Below are 15,231 nucleotides of genomic sequence, written 5' to 3'. Positions count from 1 at the left end.
GACTGCAGGTCATAACTTCTTACCTGAAGTTCAGTTCACACTTGGACCGGCGGCCGCCTCGGGTCTCTTTTCCTTCTGCGTCCCCTTTCCTTCATCCACCTGCTGGCCTCCACCGCTTGCTACTGAATCTGTGGAAGCTCCGCGATAGCACCACACGAAGTAACGAGTAACGACCCTATCTAAATCCCAGTAACGAGTAACGACCCTATCTAAATCCCAGTAACGACTAACGCGTTCCTGATTTTGGCATAATAACTAGTTACCGTGCTCGTTACCACAATAATAACGTAGTTACTGTAACGCGTTACTTAATAACGCGTTAGTCCCAACACTGGTTAAGAGATGCAGAAGGATAGATGGTAATGGATTTTGTGAGAGAATGTAAATGACTGTGTAAATGACATTGTACTTTAAGGAGAGAGGGACATAGGGTGACGTATAAGAGTTTAATACATCTTGTGGCAAAAGTGCACTCTGAAAGAGACAGGAGACTCTCCAGGTCCACTTTGAAAAGTGAAGTGAACAAAGGCAGATTAAATGTTGGTGGATGTTGAAGATGAAACAATGTTGCACAGATTTCATTGAGTCTCCAGGTGGTAGACAGGAGTAACCAGATGGCTGGGAAAGTAAAGTTAGTGAGGTAAACTGCCAAGGAAGTGTATCCTCTGGACAGAAGAAAGAAGGGAATGAAACTCGGTGTGGAATGAGGACGTACAGGAAAGTATTCAAAGGAAGAGGTTAGTAATGAAAAGGTTGGATCAGGGATATTGAGAAAGTGCGTGGGACTTGTCTACATCTAACATTAATATGTAATTATTATTCAACAACTTTCAGACATTTTTGAAGACATTTGTTCAAATCTGTATTGCAATATATAATAATACTATTACTTTTTCACATACTACTGATGCTACCGATGCTAATAATACTATTAATAATGATTTAATAATTGTTATTAATAATATTATTATAATTGAAAATTTAAATTTAAAGAGCTCCGCTGTTTTTTGTAGGTATCTGCAGTCAATACATGTAGCTTCACATCCGACACAGGTGGGTAACTGAATTTCATTGTGTAATATTTTCTGTGTTTATGATTCTAGGACATAGATTTAACTGAGGTGATTCATAGTAAGTGAGGTAGAAATGTGAAATGTGACCCTTTGTTGTGTCTTTTATTTCTCTTTTTACTGTTTGATGTGAGACACACCTGATGTTTTGACGCACAGGACTATATATTTAATATTGAATTTGGGTCTGATCTCTGGCTGCAACATTGGACTTCATAGCAGTTCTACGTTTACTGTGTTCAGTAAAAGATGGTTATTTTAATGGTACCAGAATTAACTTTGGTCTGTTTGTTTTCGCAGAGTGTGTCTCTTGAAGAAGCAGCCAGAACAGCAGAAAATGAAGACGTCCATTACAATGAGATCGAGTTCTCGAAGCAGAGGCCTTCTTTAGACTCAGTGCAGGACAGCACACAGCAGCAGGATGTGGTGTATTCACAGGTCAAAGAGTGCAAAACTGAAAAAAGATTAACACAGACAAGTAATCGAGAGTGCGTCTACTCTCAAGTGCAGAAAAAGTGAGAGTGCGGATGTATCTTTGGTTAAACAAACGTTAATACAGAGAAATGTTCTCTTGTAGTAAAATACAAGGAACTGGATCAATATGCTTAAGCTGATAATGTCTGATGGTTGTTAACAGTAGTGAGTAGTGCTCCCACATTGCTCCCACAGTGACTCACATTAGCAGTTTATTTCCAGTAAAATATGTTTGTTCTGTGGAACCCATTTATCATACATACTACATTTTCAGTGCTTCTAAAATGAAGAATTTTAAAATAATAAGCTCAGCATGCAACTAAAAAATAAGCTCCACCTTCTGTATGTATGACCCAAAATGTTGTGTGTTGGGTGGGGAAGTAACATTGGTTTCCTTTGTGGTCACTTAGTTTCTTACATGCGTCACTCTTGTAGTGATCTGTTTCTGTCCACAACTAACTAGGAGAGAAACTACAGTCTTAAACCCTCATTTTTTTGCATTTTTCTATGGTTGACATGAATCATTATTTAGAGATCGTAACATTTTACAATCTAATAAAAAACAACAACTTGTTTTCTGAAGACTTCTGAAATATTTTTTGTGCCATGATTTACACCTGAGTTACATGTTATACAATCAGGCTTTCATAAACTCAGCTCTTAAGTAAATGCATGACTGAAAGAATGAAGATATAAATGCATCGATCTATAAATGAATTTATAAAGTTTAGTAAGTCTAAACTGGGTGAAAAACTGAATGCCAGCTCTTCCTCTACAGTGGGTCTCCAATTAGAGAGATGGACACAAAATAAGAGCTCTTTATTCAACTCAAACTTTAGTAAGTAGTTATAGTTCCAAATAAAGTCAAAGGAGTCTATCTTCTTTTGTTTTAAAAAGTGTATTTTTTTCATGAAGCTTCTTGCTAGTTTGCATCCATCCTTTACTGCCACCTTGTGACAGCAGTTTTCTATTGTCTCTGAACGTAGGCTTAACTGTACTTGACTGCAGGCCATGAATCCTTGTACTGTGGTAGTGTGGTTGAGTCCATCTGAGTAAGTATTTGCCTACAGAGAAGGATTTTCAGTCTGCACGAACGTGCTCCTGTGCTGTCCTCCAAAAACCAAACAAACTGTCCTCCAAAAACCAAACAGCATGTAGCTTTTTAGCATTCATAGGTTGAATGGAGGTTTCTTGACACACGGGCCAGAACAGACCCATCTGCCTTGTTCTGGAGAATCTCTGTGAATTAAAAAAAAAAAGAATGCTTGGACATTGCTAGCATAACGGACAGGTTTTTTGATGGGGCTCCCACATTAACGCGAAGCAGAAGACGAAGCAAGAAAATATAATCAAGTATATCTTGTCTTTGACTTCACCTGCACAAAGGCGGTGCCAAGTTAGGTATTCCCGACAGAATTTGTTTCCCGTGCATCGAGAGCACGCGCAGGGCTGTCCAAATCACGGACAAACAGCATCCCACAGCTGTTTGTGTTTTTAAACCCATTTTGCACAGAGAGGCATTTTTTGAAAAATGTACTGATAGCAATGTTGAATATTATTACACAGTTAAAAAACAAGAATAACAACTACGTATAAAATAATTATACCATAAAGATGTTTTGTTATTTAAAAGAGGTAGCAGTTTATTTTATTGCTACATGTAAGTTATTGTAGTTTACTTGTATGTGTTTACAAAAGGTTTGATGTGTGAAATAAACTGCAGTGGAGTTTGAAAACAAAATATCGGTGTGTTTAGGATGTACTGGGGGGCAGTGCTCCAGGTACACAGGCCCTCCATAACTCCCTTCTTCTCTGCCAGTGAACTGCTAATGGAGAAATAAACTTTTAAGATATTTTCAGGCGAAATTGTAGCTGTATAAACATCAAATATCTCCTCGATTTATCAAGACATCACATATTTCCAAAAGTGCTCCGACGTTTTCGGGGACGTCTGTCACCCACCAGCTTGATAGCAGACCGGGAGGTCGAGGATCACTAGAGCCTGGTTAGAACAGCGGACTCCCGGCACATCATTTTCAAACCCCCCGCGGCCTTTCACTACTCAGGGTTAAACATGATATATAAATAACTTCGATAACTTCTAAATGTTAATGTTTGGCTTATGTGTGTTTGTTGTTGTTCCTGAGTAAATCATTTTGGCTGAGATTAGCTGACTCAGAATTAATTCTAACATTAAAAATATTTTAATTCAGGAGGAAACATTTTCACCGGGAACAATAATACATGTTAATACATGGAGATTCTGAAGGCTGCTTCAAAAATGATCAGATTATATTTTAAATATTTGTTCAGTTCTCTTCCAAACCCCAGCAGCTGTCTGTTGTAAATTTGGAGTGTCTACTAAAATAAAAATAAAAACGTTCTAAGGTCTTACCTGTTTGTTTGTTTTTCAGGCATACATGTACACTAGTTTTATTAATAGAGAGATTTTGCTACTGAGGTTAAACATGATATATAAGTCACTTAGATAACTTCTAAATCTTAATGTTTGGTTTGTTTCAGTGTTTTATTTGTTTCTGAGTAAACTGGTTTGGCTGAGTTTAAAGTTAAGCTTCATAACATAATACCAGTTAAATTACGCAGGGACGGCAGTAAAAACTCCGACCTGTGACATCATCAAGTACACTGGTGTTCCAATTGTACAAATCGCGAGTCCGTACTCACATTCTTGGCAAGTGAAAATTGAGAAAGGGAATCTGTTTCCTGGTTCCCATTATGCTCTCTGTGTGTCATTTCCTATTAGTAGTTAGCTTTAGCATTAGCATTAGCCTAAGGCTACTTTAGAAACATGTTTAATCAAAATTGAATAAACTTTAAGACTTTCAAAGAATGTGGAGATTTAGATTTTCCATTTTTACTGTACAGTACAAAAGTGTGTGTGTGTTCTAGTTACATAATCTATTACAAAATCTTTTCACATAATGACATAAATTTTAATAGACCCTGTGCACAAGAAAATGCTAACTTCCTGGTTTGAGACCGGATGTAGGGTTGTACATTTCCGGTAGCTTTACTTTGCGGTCAATCGCTACTGCGAAGATATACTCCAAAATCATGTCCAAAACTCGAAAACGGAAAGATCGCGTTAAGTTACAAAGAGCAGAAGGTGGGAACACTCACCACTGCTGTGTCATAAAAAATCTAATGATCAATTTTGACGTTTAAAGCGTTTAGATCGATCAGTTGTTTACATCACTCAACACAAGCAGAACTGCATTACTGCATGCAGAAGACACATCGTCCACATTCAGAAGCACATCTCTGTATAGTGACTGGTCTTATGATTTAAACAGGCAAATGTTCAGCATTCAAACTACAGGTGAAGAAAAGTCAAACCAGATGTTTCCCCGTTATGTCGATATCAGCTAGTCAAGTACACACCTACACAGCATGTTAACAAACCGTGAAAAAAGCCACACAAAAAATGAATGATTGCTGGTAAGGGTTTCTATACATTAGTATTTACGAAGGGTATGTTGTGACTTACCTTCAAAATTACAGCGGTCCCTCGCTATAACGCGGTTCACCTTTCACCTCGCTGTTTCGCAGATTTTTTAGTGCAAGTTTGCATGCTTTTTTTGTTTTTACATCACATTGTCCTGCGTCCTGATCGCTGCTGACGATCTCCTCCGTGACGTGTCTCCTGTACAGTACAGAATCGCTGCATCGATCGCTAGCACTGTGTTGAGCTCGAAGAGTTTTCTTCTTCTTCGGCCATGTTCTCTTAATAATGCACACACTTGGTGGTTGATTACTTTTCCCGTTTCTTTTATTGTTAGCAACACAGGAGGGAAAACCATACATTACTTCAGCAGTTCGCGCTTCGGAACAACAGGAACAGGAAGTGACGTAATCTATAATCACCAAAATAAAATCCTTTTCAAAATAAAATGACAATCAGAAAACGTCTTTCACAACATAAAATAAATTAATATATTTACTCATGAGAACACAAATCTAACACCCCCCTTTGTTCTCATGCTGTTAACCCATAGCATCTTATGCATTTCCAAAGTACCATTTTTGAAACTTTCTGAGTCTCACTCTTGTAACTGGTTTTGTTAGTATGTCTGCAGCCATTTCTTCTGATGGACAGTGTTCAATGCAGATTTTCCTTTCATTTACCGCTTCACGAATGAAGTGATATTTCACATCAATATGCTTTGACCTCTGTCTGTTCACTGGGTTTTTACTCAAGGCAATGGCCCCTTGGTTGTCCCCAAACAGTTTAGTACATGTGTACCTTTTTCTGTCCATGCCGTTTAACAGTTGGGTTAAGTACATGCTTTCCTGAGTAGTGGTTGCAAGACCAATGTATTCAGCTTCACATGTTGAGAGTGCCACTGTAGGATGTTTCTTTGTTTTCCAAGATATTACAGGTCCCTCTTTAGTAAGTGCAAAACAGTAGCCTGTTGTACTGCGTCTGTCTTTGACAGAGCATGCCCAGTCAGAGTCACTGTAAGCAATTAGATCTAGATCCTCACTGCTTTTCTTAAAGATCAGTTCGAAGTCGTTTGTGCCTTTTAGGTATCTGAGGACTTGTTTTGCCGTTACTAAGTCCTCTCTCGTGGGTTGAGCTAGTGTTTGAGATAGTCTGCTAACAACCCAGCTTATATCTGGTCTCGTACACGTCATGGCATATATCAAACTGCCCACTATTTCTCTGTACTCTCTTGAGTTAGCAGTCTCATTTGCATCATTTCCTCCACATGTAGTAGTGTCCGTTTTTAGTTCACACGGTGTGGATCTGGGTTTGCATTCAGACATCCCAAAGTGTTCCAACATTCTTTGAATGTACCTCTTCTGATTCATCCTGATTTCACTCTCTTTTTGTATAAACTGTATCCCAAGAAAACTGGATATTTTCCCCAGGTCTTTCATGTTAAACTTTGACCTCATTGTTTCTTTGAATGTGTTTAACAAGTTAGTATTGCTGGCTGCAATGATCAAGTCATCTACCCAGATGATAACCAGTAGAGTTTCGTGTCCAATGTCCTTTCTGTATACACAGTGATCAGAAAGGTTTCTTTCAATGTCATTTTGTTCAAGGTAGTCATTCAAGAGTTTGTACCAGTTTCTACCTGATTGTTTTAACCCGTAAAGGGATTTCTTTAATTTGTACACCAAGTTTTCTCCTGACTCTGTTTGCTCAAAACCTTCTGGTTGTTCCATGTATATTTCTTCCTCAATGGGAGCATGCAAATATGCAGTTTTAACATCCATTTGGTGGATAATAAGATCATTCTGGACTGCTATTTGCATTAGGGTTCGCACAGATGTCATGTTTGCTGTTGGTGCAAATGTCTCTTGGTAATCTATTCCTTGTGTCTGGTTGTAACCTTTTGCTACAAACCTGGCTTTGAATATTTGTCCTTGTTCATTTTCTTTGAGGGCGTAGACCCATTTTCCTCCAATGGTATTTCTACCAGTAGGTAAAGTAGTCAGTTCGAATGTGTCATTCTCTTTCAGAGAGTTGATTTCTTCTGTCATTGCCTGTTTCCACCTTGGTGCCTCTGGTGACATCAGCGCCTCTTTATAGGTTTGGGGGATTCCACAGGTGGCTCTGTAACAATAATCAACACTTACAGAGGTTACATTTGCTAAATCTTTGCAGTTAGATGTGTAATCCTCTAGATATTTAGGAGGTTTCCTTTCTCTGTTAGGATAGCGCTCAGTTTGGTTTTGCTCATCACCCTCATTTCTTTCTATGTCAGGGTTTGGTTCATTTGTGTTGGTTTCCTCTTCTCTAGGAGGTCTGTTCTCTGCTGCATTTTCATTTTGTTGTTCTGTACTTTCTTTTAAAGGCACTACATGTTCATACGTCTGAATTTCTGTGTCATATTCATCAGTCTGTGTTTGTTGTTCAACAGTGTTCTTCTTGATAAATCTCACGAGTCTGTGTTTTGACACTTTTCCTGTGTGAGGGTTATAAACCAGGTATGCCGAGAAACTTTGCCTCCCAAAGTTTGTAACTGTTTTCGTCTCCGTTGAAAACTAACCTCTGCCATCTTCCTCCTGTTGTGTCACATCTGGGCCCATAACCTGTTGAGCTCAAAGAGTTTTCTTCTTCTTCGGCCATGTTCTCTTAATAATGCACACACTTGGTCGTTGATTACTTTTCCCGTTTCTTTTATTGTTAGCAACACAGGAGGGAAAACCATACATTACTTCAGCAGTTCGCGCTTCGGAACAACAGGAACAGGAAGTGACGTAATCTATAATCACCAAAATAAAATCCTTTTCAAAATAAAATGACAATCAGAAAACGTCTTTCACAACATAAAATAAATTAATATATTTACTCATGAGAACACAAATCTAACACACTGTAACTCGCACCGGAAGTAGCATATACTAACGTGCACATAGTCAATTCGTTTTAATTCCCTTGACAAACTCCTTTGTATTTGTAGGAGTTGGTGGGGTTTCTCTGGTGTGGTGTCATGGGTTTGCTTCCTTTTTTAGCACAGGTAGGCGGAGCGGTGTGTCGCAGGATGCTGGCACACCGGCGGTACATCAGACGTCATTTGATAGAGCATTATTAAGGAGCAGCACGACAGACGTCTGGTTTCGGAGTATTGTTGCCTCCCTGAGTGTCGGATCCATCTCCCACTTGCCTGTCACCGATTGTTTGGTATCTTCCCCTAAAATTTCGTTTTCCTTTTTCTCGTAGATCCACCCTGCGTGCGCCGATTACCCCTTTCCCTCTGAGTGCGTGTCAGCCCCCTTCCCTGGTTTCAAAACATCCTCTAAGTCCCAATCCAAGATGGTGACAGTGAGCAGATCAAATCCCCAAAAATCAAAAAACCCACAGTGGGTTGGAAAAAGAAGGATAATCCTTTGGGTTTCTCGATGTAAAAATCCACTGTGTGAACCAGAGTCATCTAATCTTCTGCTCACTTCAAAGATTCCCTAAAGAAATAGTGACTAATTGTTATTTGCAGAGGGTTTTTATACATTCTTTGACCCGATGAACATTCAATGTTAACAGCATCTCCCACTGTGGTGCGAAATCAGTGAATCCCAATATCCAAGCACTTATTGTGACCATCCCATTTGAGCTCTCTTCCCCCTCCCCTCATCTCTGCAGCAAAAGTCATTATATTATAATTTTCATATTCATTCAACATAATTCACTTCAGTTTGCATAATTTCAACATGCTTCCTTATTATTTTAAAGAGAAATAAATAGTTTCCCTCTATCATTCTGTTTCTTTTTCATTTCTGAATACTTTTTTTATCTTCTTTCTCTCCTTATCTCTTTTCAACACCTGTTAGGAGGTGAGCTTTATTATTTATTCAATCACATAACATTTAAAAATTACTTCCTCTGGTTGTTAATGCATAATAAAATCGAAAACCTTCACTGTTCTCTGTCTTTCTGCCTGCTTCACTATCTACACACACAGACAGTTTTTTAGGCAAACTCCTCACACACAAATACAGAGATCAAGGTCTCATCTGCACAGAGACATTATACATTAGAGAGAGTTACTGATTTATGATTGTATTTTGATTACATTTCTGATTTGATTACAGCAGAAATAACTACCAGTAAAAGTTCTAAAACTCTGTCAGTCTATGCTACATTACAACCACAAAGGCTGGATTTCAGGTATTTTGCCTAATTTCTGTTGAAGCTAAGCCAAGGGATCTCAGGCTTCTTGACAATAATTATTGAATAACTATTGTTATATAATTATTTATTTTAGAGGATTTTCAGTTGCAGTTTCCAAGAATGTTTGTAATGTTATATCAGTGAGAGGTCTGAGTTTGTATGTATATAAAGCGCTGACTAAACCACCCTGAGAACAAACTGAGGGCTGAATAAGAATATAAATGAAAAACACTGTCGAAATGCAAACATCCTTATTTTAAATGCTAAATTCTTACTTCAGTAAGTCTGTTGTCCCGACATTTCCGTAAAATGTCAAAAGAAACATATTTAAAAAACTGTACCAGAGCACCAAAAGCCTGTTGAAAGGGTTTCATCATCAACAGAAAAATTCAAAAAAGACAAAAAATATTTTGAAAAGTATTTGAGTTGACAAATCACCATGGCATATATAGAAATACAAAAAAAATGCAAGTTAGGTTTTTAAGTTTAGTTTTTAAGTTAAGTTACAAAAATAGTTTAATTACTGATTTTGTTATGCTTTTAAATGATCCGACAACAACCCACTATTTCTATTCACTGAGATCTGTTTGGGGGGGAATAAATGAATAGATTATTTGTGCGTACTGTTATGTTTCTAAACAAAACTCCTAGATGGAGTGATTTTTATAATAATTTTGTATTTTACCACTAAGATTATACATGATTTGTCATTTACATCTATCAACATAAACGTTGCAGAAGTGGAAGGTGAGATTTAACAGAAATAGCTTATTTCCAGTCTATCCTATTAATTAATAATATCATACAATCAAAATTTAGACTTGTTTCTTCATTAAAAATGAAATATCATTTATTGAGCTCAGATACAAAATAAGTGCTGTCTTTAATAACTATACTCGCATCAAAAAATCACACGCCTGGTGGTGCTCCTCAACAACCAAAATATGTTGCTACTGAGGCCTTTGTCACACTTTGTGATTATTTTAAGTGCTGATGCAGCCAGTGCTGATGTGCTAAAATATACATGTAAATGTATGCGCTTGTGACAATGAGACTTTGTATTTTGGGGAAGTTGGTCAGGGAGGAAGTTGTTTGAGTCCTCCAAGCAAAATTTTAGCTCTCTGCGTGAGTGTTCTGCTCATTGTTTGTCTTCTGGAGTCACGATTAACCATATGTTGATGAAAGAGCGCAAATGTGGTTACACAAAAATTAAATTTTAATACTTGTGTTGAGGAACTGATAAAGAAACTAAAAGGTAAGTTATTTTTAAACTTTTTGCCAGTCCTGTCTATGTAGATGTAACTTACATGAAGTTCCTACCATATCCCTAAGCCAGTGTGATGCTGCATATCATAATTCTCATAGTTCGCTTTAAAATAACAGAAGAAATATGTTTCTTCTATAGAACTTTTCTACCCTATTTGAGCACTAAGTGCTTTTTACAACACAGCTCATTCACCCCTTCACACAAGCTTTTTTTCTACTTTTACGTGCTTTCTATTCAGCATTTACACACACAGACATATATATGCATGCATGCAGAAGCAACTCAGCCTTCAGTATCTTGCCCAAGGAAACATTGACATGCTATGTAGACTGCATTCAGCTTGTGTTTTCTTGTGCATCTTCTGTTAATGTGCTTCTCTAACAGAAAACATCCTTACTCTTTTCTCTCTTCCTTGGGTAGTCTGTTTCCACCACTGTTTTTATGGTGGTGCAAGGGGAAACCAGAACACATTACAAATTCACTTCAGTGCTTCCAGCTCCCAAGTAATTAGTGCTTCCATGAGATTTTGAAGTCTGAAGGATTTGCTTATTTATCTTTTGAGGTAGAATAACATGAGAGGCCTATACTAAAAAGCAGGATTTTGCCTTGCCCAGGTAACTTCAGGGTAAAACCTGGGTTTTCTTGTACTGCAATATCGTTCACTTCTTAGTGGCGTATATCACAATACTGAAAACACATTTCTAGAAGATTCCTCGGGTGTCTGTGGGGGAATTAAGAGGGTGTAAAATGGGGTAAAATTCTTTCAGTTGTGTATAAATTCTGTGTGTTTTTCTATTGACCATCAGTAATAAATTCTAAGACATAGCTTTATTCTTTGAGGGGGGTTTTCTTTCAATTGGCAATGAACAATTTTACATTTTTATTGTTCTATAAGCATTAAAATATGATCCTAAAACAGGACTATACTTGTTGATGAAATTGGAACATAGACTAAGCCTATCTTTGAATTTTGCTTGGATATTCATACTCTACTCTCATACCCTTAAACAGCACAGAGCTGAAAGAATAAAAACTGTTTATGTTTGGAGTTTTAGCTTCAAATCAGCTCGGTGTGCCACTGTTTCACAGCTTGTTTTTTTCTATTCACAGCCTGTTTTAAGCAGATTGTATGAATGTATGTGTTCTGTAGTTTACTGAATTGTTTGACCATAAAAACATATAAACAATTATATGTACTGTTTAAAATTGTGAATCAAATTACGAGCATCCCAAGAGTAAACACTCGGATACAAAAGAGCAGTCAGTTGTTTTTACTTAAGGATGCACTTATTCTGATTATATTTCAACATTTTGACCACCCTGGTTTACACACTGTAAAAGTAATTTGAGTAACTTTCTATTGTAATCAATGAACTGATGCATAAAATAAATAATATGTTTAGAACTGTTTAGAAATAATATTTCTAAACAGTTTTTAGGGCATCATGTGACACCTAGCAGCTTTGTGACAAACTGATTTTAATGCACTTTCTTAAACAGCATCTTTCTGTACTTCCTTTTCTTCAACATTGGCTGACACGGTTCACTGTAATTTTGCAAAAACTGTAAAATGATAGGAATACACTTGGGCTTCTTTGGTAACATTTTATTGATTTTATTCAATAATTTTCTGTGCTATAACTTTTTTTCCTTTTTTTGATGTGCTGACAAGTGAATATATAACTTTTTTTTACTGATGTTCCAGTTTTAAATAAACAGCTTTGTGTCACTACAACTTTATATTTTAAATGTTTATAACAGAAGAAAATGTGCAGATAAAAGTTTACCGTGAATCTTAAAATACAAAATAAGTATAATGTTACAGCACCATAGATAATAATCATTAACGGTGTTTCATTTTTTTTCTCGTTAGATATTCAGGCAATAGAGCTCTGTGAACATGATGACGGTTGGCATGCTACTGACTGTCCTGTTTGTTTCAGGTGAGCTGTTTGTTCAGTCATTCAAAAACACTGAAGTTATTTTACAAAGTGAACATTATTTAGATACCAAGCAAGCATAGCATTACTTTTTCAAACTCTTTATATCCTGACTTTAGATTAAAATGTTTTATGTACAAAATGTTAACGACAGAGGAATAAAAAAGTTTGTTGTTATCTCACTAATTTTAAAAAAGAGAATAATTTGCTCAGAAAGCGCCTCCATTTGTTTTGGTCCTGCCCACTGAAAAACAATTTTTGGGTTTCGATACACTCTTAGTTACAGATTATTTTTAGTATGCAAGTTCCCTTTAACTGGAATGAACTCTTGTTTGGATGTTTATATGGCACTTTGAGCTTGGCTGCCCGTAAGACTATCAGTAAGAGATGGCTAAGTGTAAAAATCCCATCACTAAATGACTGGCATGAGGTTGTTCAAAATGGAAAAAGTTATTTTTTCTAACACGTTGATACATTTGTTGAGATTTGTGACAAATGGAAACATTACATTTTGCCAAGGCATCCTGAATCCGTAAGAACCTCTGAAATTATGTATCTCATATTTTTGAATTGTTTTATATATATGTTGTGTTTTATTTTCTCTATTAAGAAAATTATATTTTTGATTTTTTTTAATTCTAAATTTAAAAAAATTAAAAAAGAGAAAAATTTGCTCAGAAATGTGAGAATGAAAAATAATGTAATTAATTGTATAATATTAATGTCTGAACAGGTTAATCATTACATTTTATTTATAGGTGCTTTGGCTGGTTGTTCTGATAAAACAGCACTCTCCATAACTGCACCAAAGACGATGGAAGCACTGAGTGGATCTTGTTTGCAAATCCCATGTAGCTTCAAACCCAAAGAAGCACAGACATTTATCAGCACAGGAAAAACCTTTGGAGTGTGGATTAAAAATGATGCCAGAAATCCAACCAGCGTCATCTACAACAGTAATGGTGCAGGTTATCCAATGAGTATTACTGGGAACCTGAGTCAGAGAAACTGCACCACTCTGTTTTCTAATTTAACCACCACATACACAGACACATACTTCTTCAGAGTAGAGAGTGAAAGATTCAAGGCGACAGCAGACTGTAACCCACTTCAAATAACAGTCAGAGGTAAAAAAAAAAGTTTTAGATTTTATACCATGAAAAATTGTCCTAACAGCCTGACACTAAGAGGATGTTTATAATTTCTTATTTCAGTCTATGCACTGTTATTATTCTGAGGACTTGATGACATTTCTAAACGTCTGAATTTAAGAATAAAATTTCACAGGACAAGTTTTAAAGATTTTAAAAGCTGATGTGTGCTCTGTAGTATTGATGTTTGTGTTGTGAAACCACAGACTCTCCTTGGAGGCCCAATATTACAATCCCAGGTGATCTGAAGGAGAAGGAGTCTGTCACTATAACCTGCTCAGCTCTCACTCCCTGTCCACACTCCCCTCCTCAACTCACCTGGAATCTCCAACAAGACTCTCACAACAAAATAGAGCAAAACACAGATGGAAGCTTTACAACTAAAATCCAGCAGAACATCACTCTGTCAGTCACACATGATGGAAAGAAGATCAGCTGCTCTGCCAGATATCCTGTGAACCAAGGAAAAGACACCAAGACAGCAGAGACAGAAGAGACTCTCAGTGTTTCATGTAAGACAATCAGAGTTTGTTGTTGGATCCTGCAAACATATCATGATTTATAGGATATAATTTATTTCTCCAGATGCTCCTAAAAACACCTCAGCATCCATCAGTCCATCAGGTTTGGTGTCAGCAGGCAGCTGGGTGAAGCTGACCTGCTCCAGCAGAGCCAAACCTCCAGTCAGCAACTTCACCTGGTTCAAGAAGAGCAGAGATGGAGCTGTGAAAGTATCTGAAGGAGAGATTTACAGCTTCAATGTAACAGATGGAGGAGTTTATTACTGTGTGGCCACTAATGATCTGGGTAATCAGACATCAGCAGACATTGCTCTCTCAACTCTTACTTACTGTGAAGGTAAAGTCAGTCACAGATTTTTATTTTATTTTTCTTTAATGAATCCAATTTCAAAGTGTTAATATAATTTCTTTTCCTTCTTTCAAACTTTTTTGTTTTTATACCTATACAAGAGACAAAAAGAAGTGTGCCTTATGTGAGCGTCGGTATGGTTTTTTGTTTATAGATTGTGCTTCATCTTTCAACATGTTGTTTTTCAGCCGTGTAATTTTAAAAACAAAACAATGCCTCTTCAGCAGTTGTTTGCACTGTTTGTTTCATAAATTAAAGTTTTCTTGACTTTGATTCACTTTAACAGACCTCAGTTACTCTTTAACATTTATTCTGCCGCTATTTTTCATCACTCTTTTTTTCATTACAGCTGGAAACCTGGTTGGTGTCTACACTATAACGAAGACTGTGGGAATCATAATGCTTTTGACCACACTGAGCATCTTTGAGTGGTGAGACAAATGTTTCTGTGACAAACTCATTTGAAACGACTCGTCTCTAATAAAACAAAAAGTATTAATTGTTTCTCATTTGTTTTTATCCTTCAGCTGGTTCAAATCAAGATGCTCCAACAAACAGACATAGAGCTGTCAGATGAGCAGAGTAACATCACAACACATCAACTAAAGTGACTGCAGGATGATAAATGCTACCTGCTAAACCATTAAAATGTAACATATTTGTTTATAGTTTGATGTTCAACAGCTGTGTATGACCATTTTACTTTGACTATAGGGATGTTATTACAGAATTATCTCTCCTCAAACCACTGCTGCCTTCCCTAAGGATGGGAATTGATTCATTTGTTGTGATCAGTGTTGGGATCATTACTCAAAAAAAG

At 36.9% G+C, this 15,231-nt stretch overlaps 2 protein-coding genes across 2 annotated transcripts in view; both read left to right on the top strand.

Moving 5' to 3' along the window:
* LOC106455971 (B-cell receptor CD22-like) overlaps nucleotides 1–1,589 on the top strand; it is a gene marked incomplete at its 5' end in the record, with an annotated part of 4,155 nt that extends 2,566 nt beyond the window's left edge. Inside the window, 2 exons of the mRNA XM_013907927.1 lie at nucleotides 1,014–1,053; nucleotides 1,371–1,589. Coding sequence (XP_013763381.1) covers nucleotides 1,014–1,053; nucleotides 1,371–1,589 — 259 coding nt within the window. The remainder of the gene's footprint in view (nucleotides 1–1,013; nucleotides 1,054–1,370) is intronic.
* Nucleotides 1,590–12,347: 10,758 nt separating this feature from the next.
* On the top strand, nucleotides 12,348–14,975 carry LOC106455969 (vascular cell adhesion protein 1-like). The gene is made up of 6 exons (XM_013907925.1): nucleotides 12,348–12,393; nucleotides 13,149–13,517; nucleotides 13,748–14,053; nucleotides 14,127–14,399; nucleotides 14,761–14,842; nucleotides 14,939–14,975. Exons 1-6 carry the CDS (start codon nucleotides 12,351–12,353, stop codon nucleotides 14,973–14,975), a joined length of 1,110 nt encoding a protein of 369 aa, XP_013763379.1. The 5' UTR covers nucleotides 12,348–12,350.
* The last annotated feature ends 256 nt before the right edge of the window (nucleotides 14,976–15,231 follow it).

Source organism: Pundamilia nyererei, unplaced genomic scaffold (genome assembly GCF_000239375.1).
Source record: "Pundamilia nyererei isolate P.nyererei 1_Seehausen unplaced genomic scaffold, PunNye1.0 scaffold00614, whole genome shotgun sequence".
In the NCBI taxonomy this organism is placed as follows: Eukaryota; Metazoa; Chordata; class Actinopteri; order Cichliformes; family Cichlidae; genus Pundamilia; species Pundamilia nyererei.
Note: the sequence above shows the minus strand (reverse complement) of the source record. Positions and strands in the feature narration are given on the sequence as shown.

What these genes read in the sequence shown, in the direction of transcription:
- LOC106455969 (XM_013907925.1), top strand. Translation starts at nt 12,351, where the DNA reads ATGATGACGGTTGGCATGCTACTGACTGTCCTGTTTGTTTCAG. An exon ending in GACTGTCCTGTTTGTTTCAG is followed by an intron (nt 12,394 to 13,148) that starts GTGAGCTGTTTG and finishes TTTTATTTATAG; the next exon opens with GTGCTTTGGCTGGTTGTTCT. An exon ending in AGAGACTCTCAGTGTTTCAT is followed by an intron (nt 14,054 to 14,126) that starts GTAAGACAATCA and finishes TTATTTCTCCAG; the next exon opens with ATGCTCCTAAAAACACCTCA.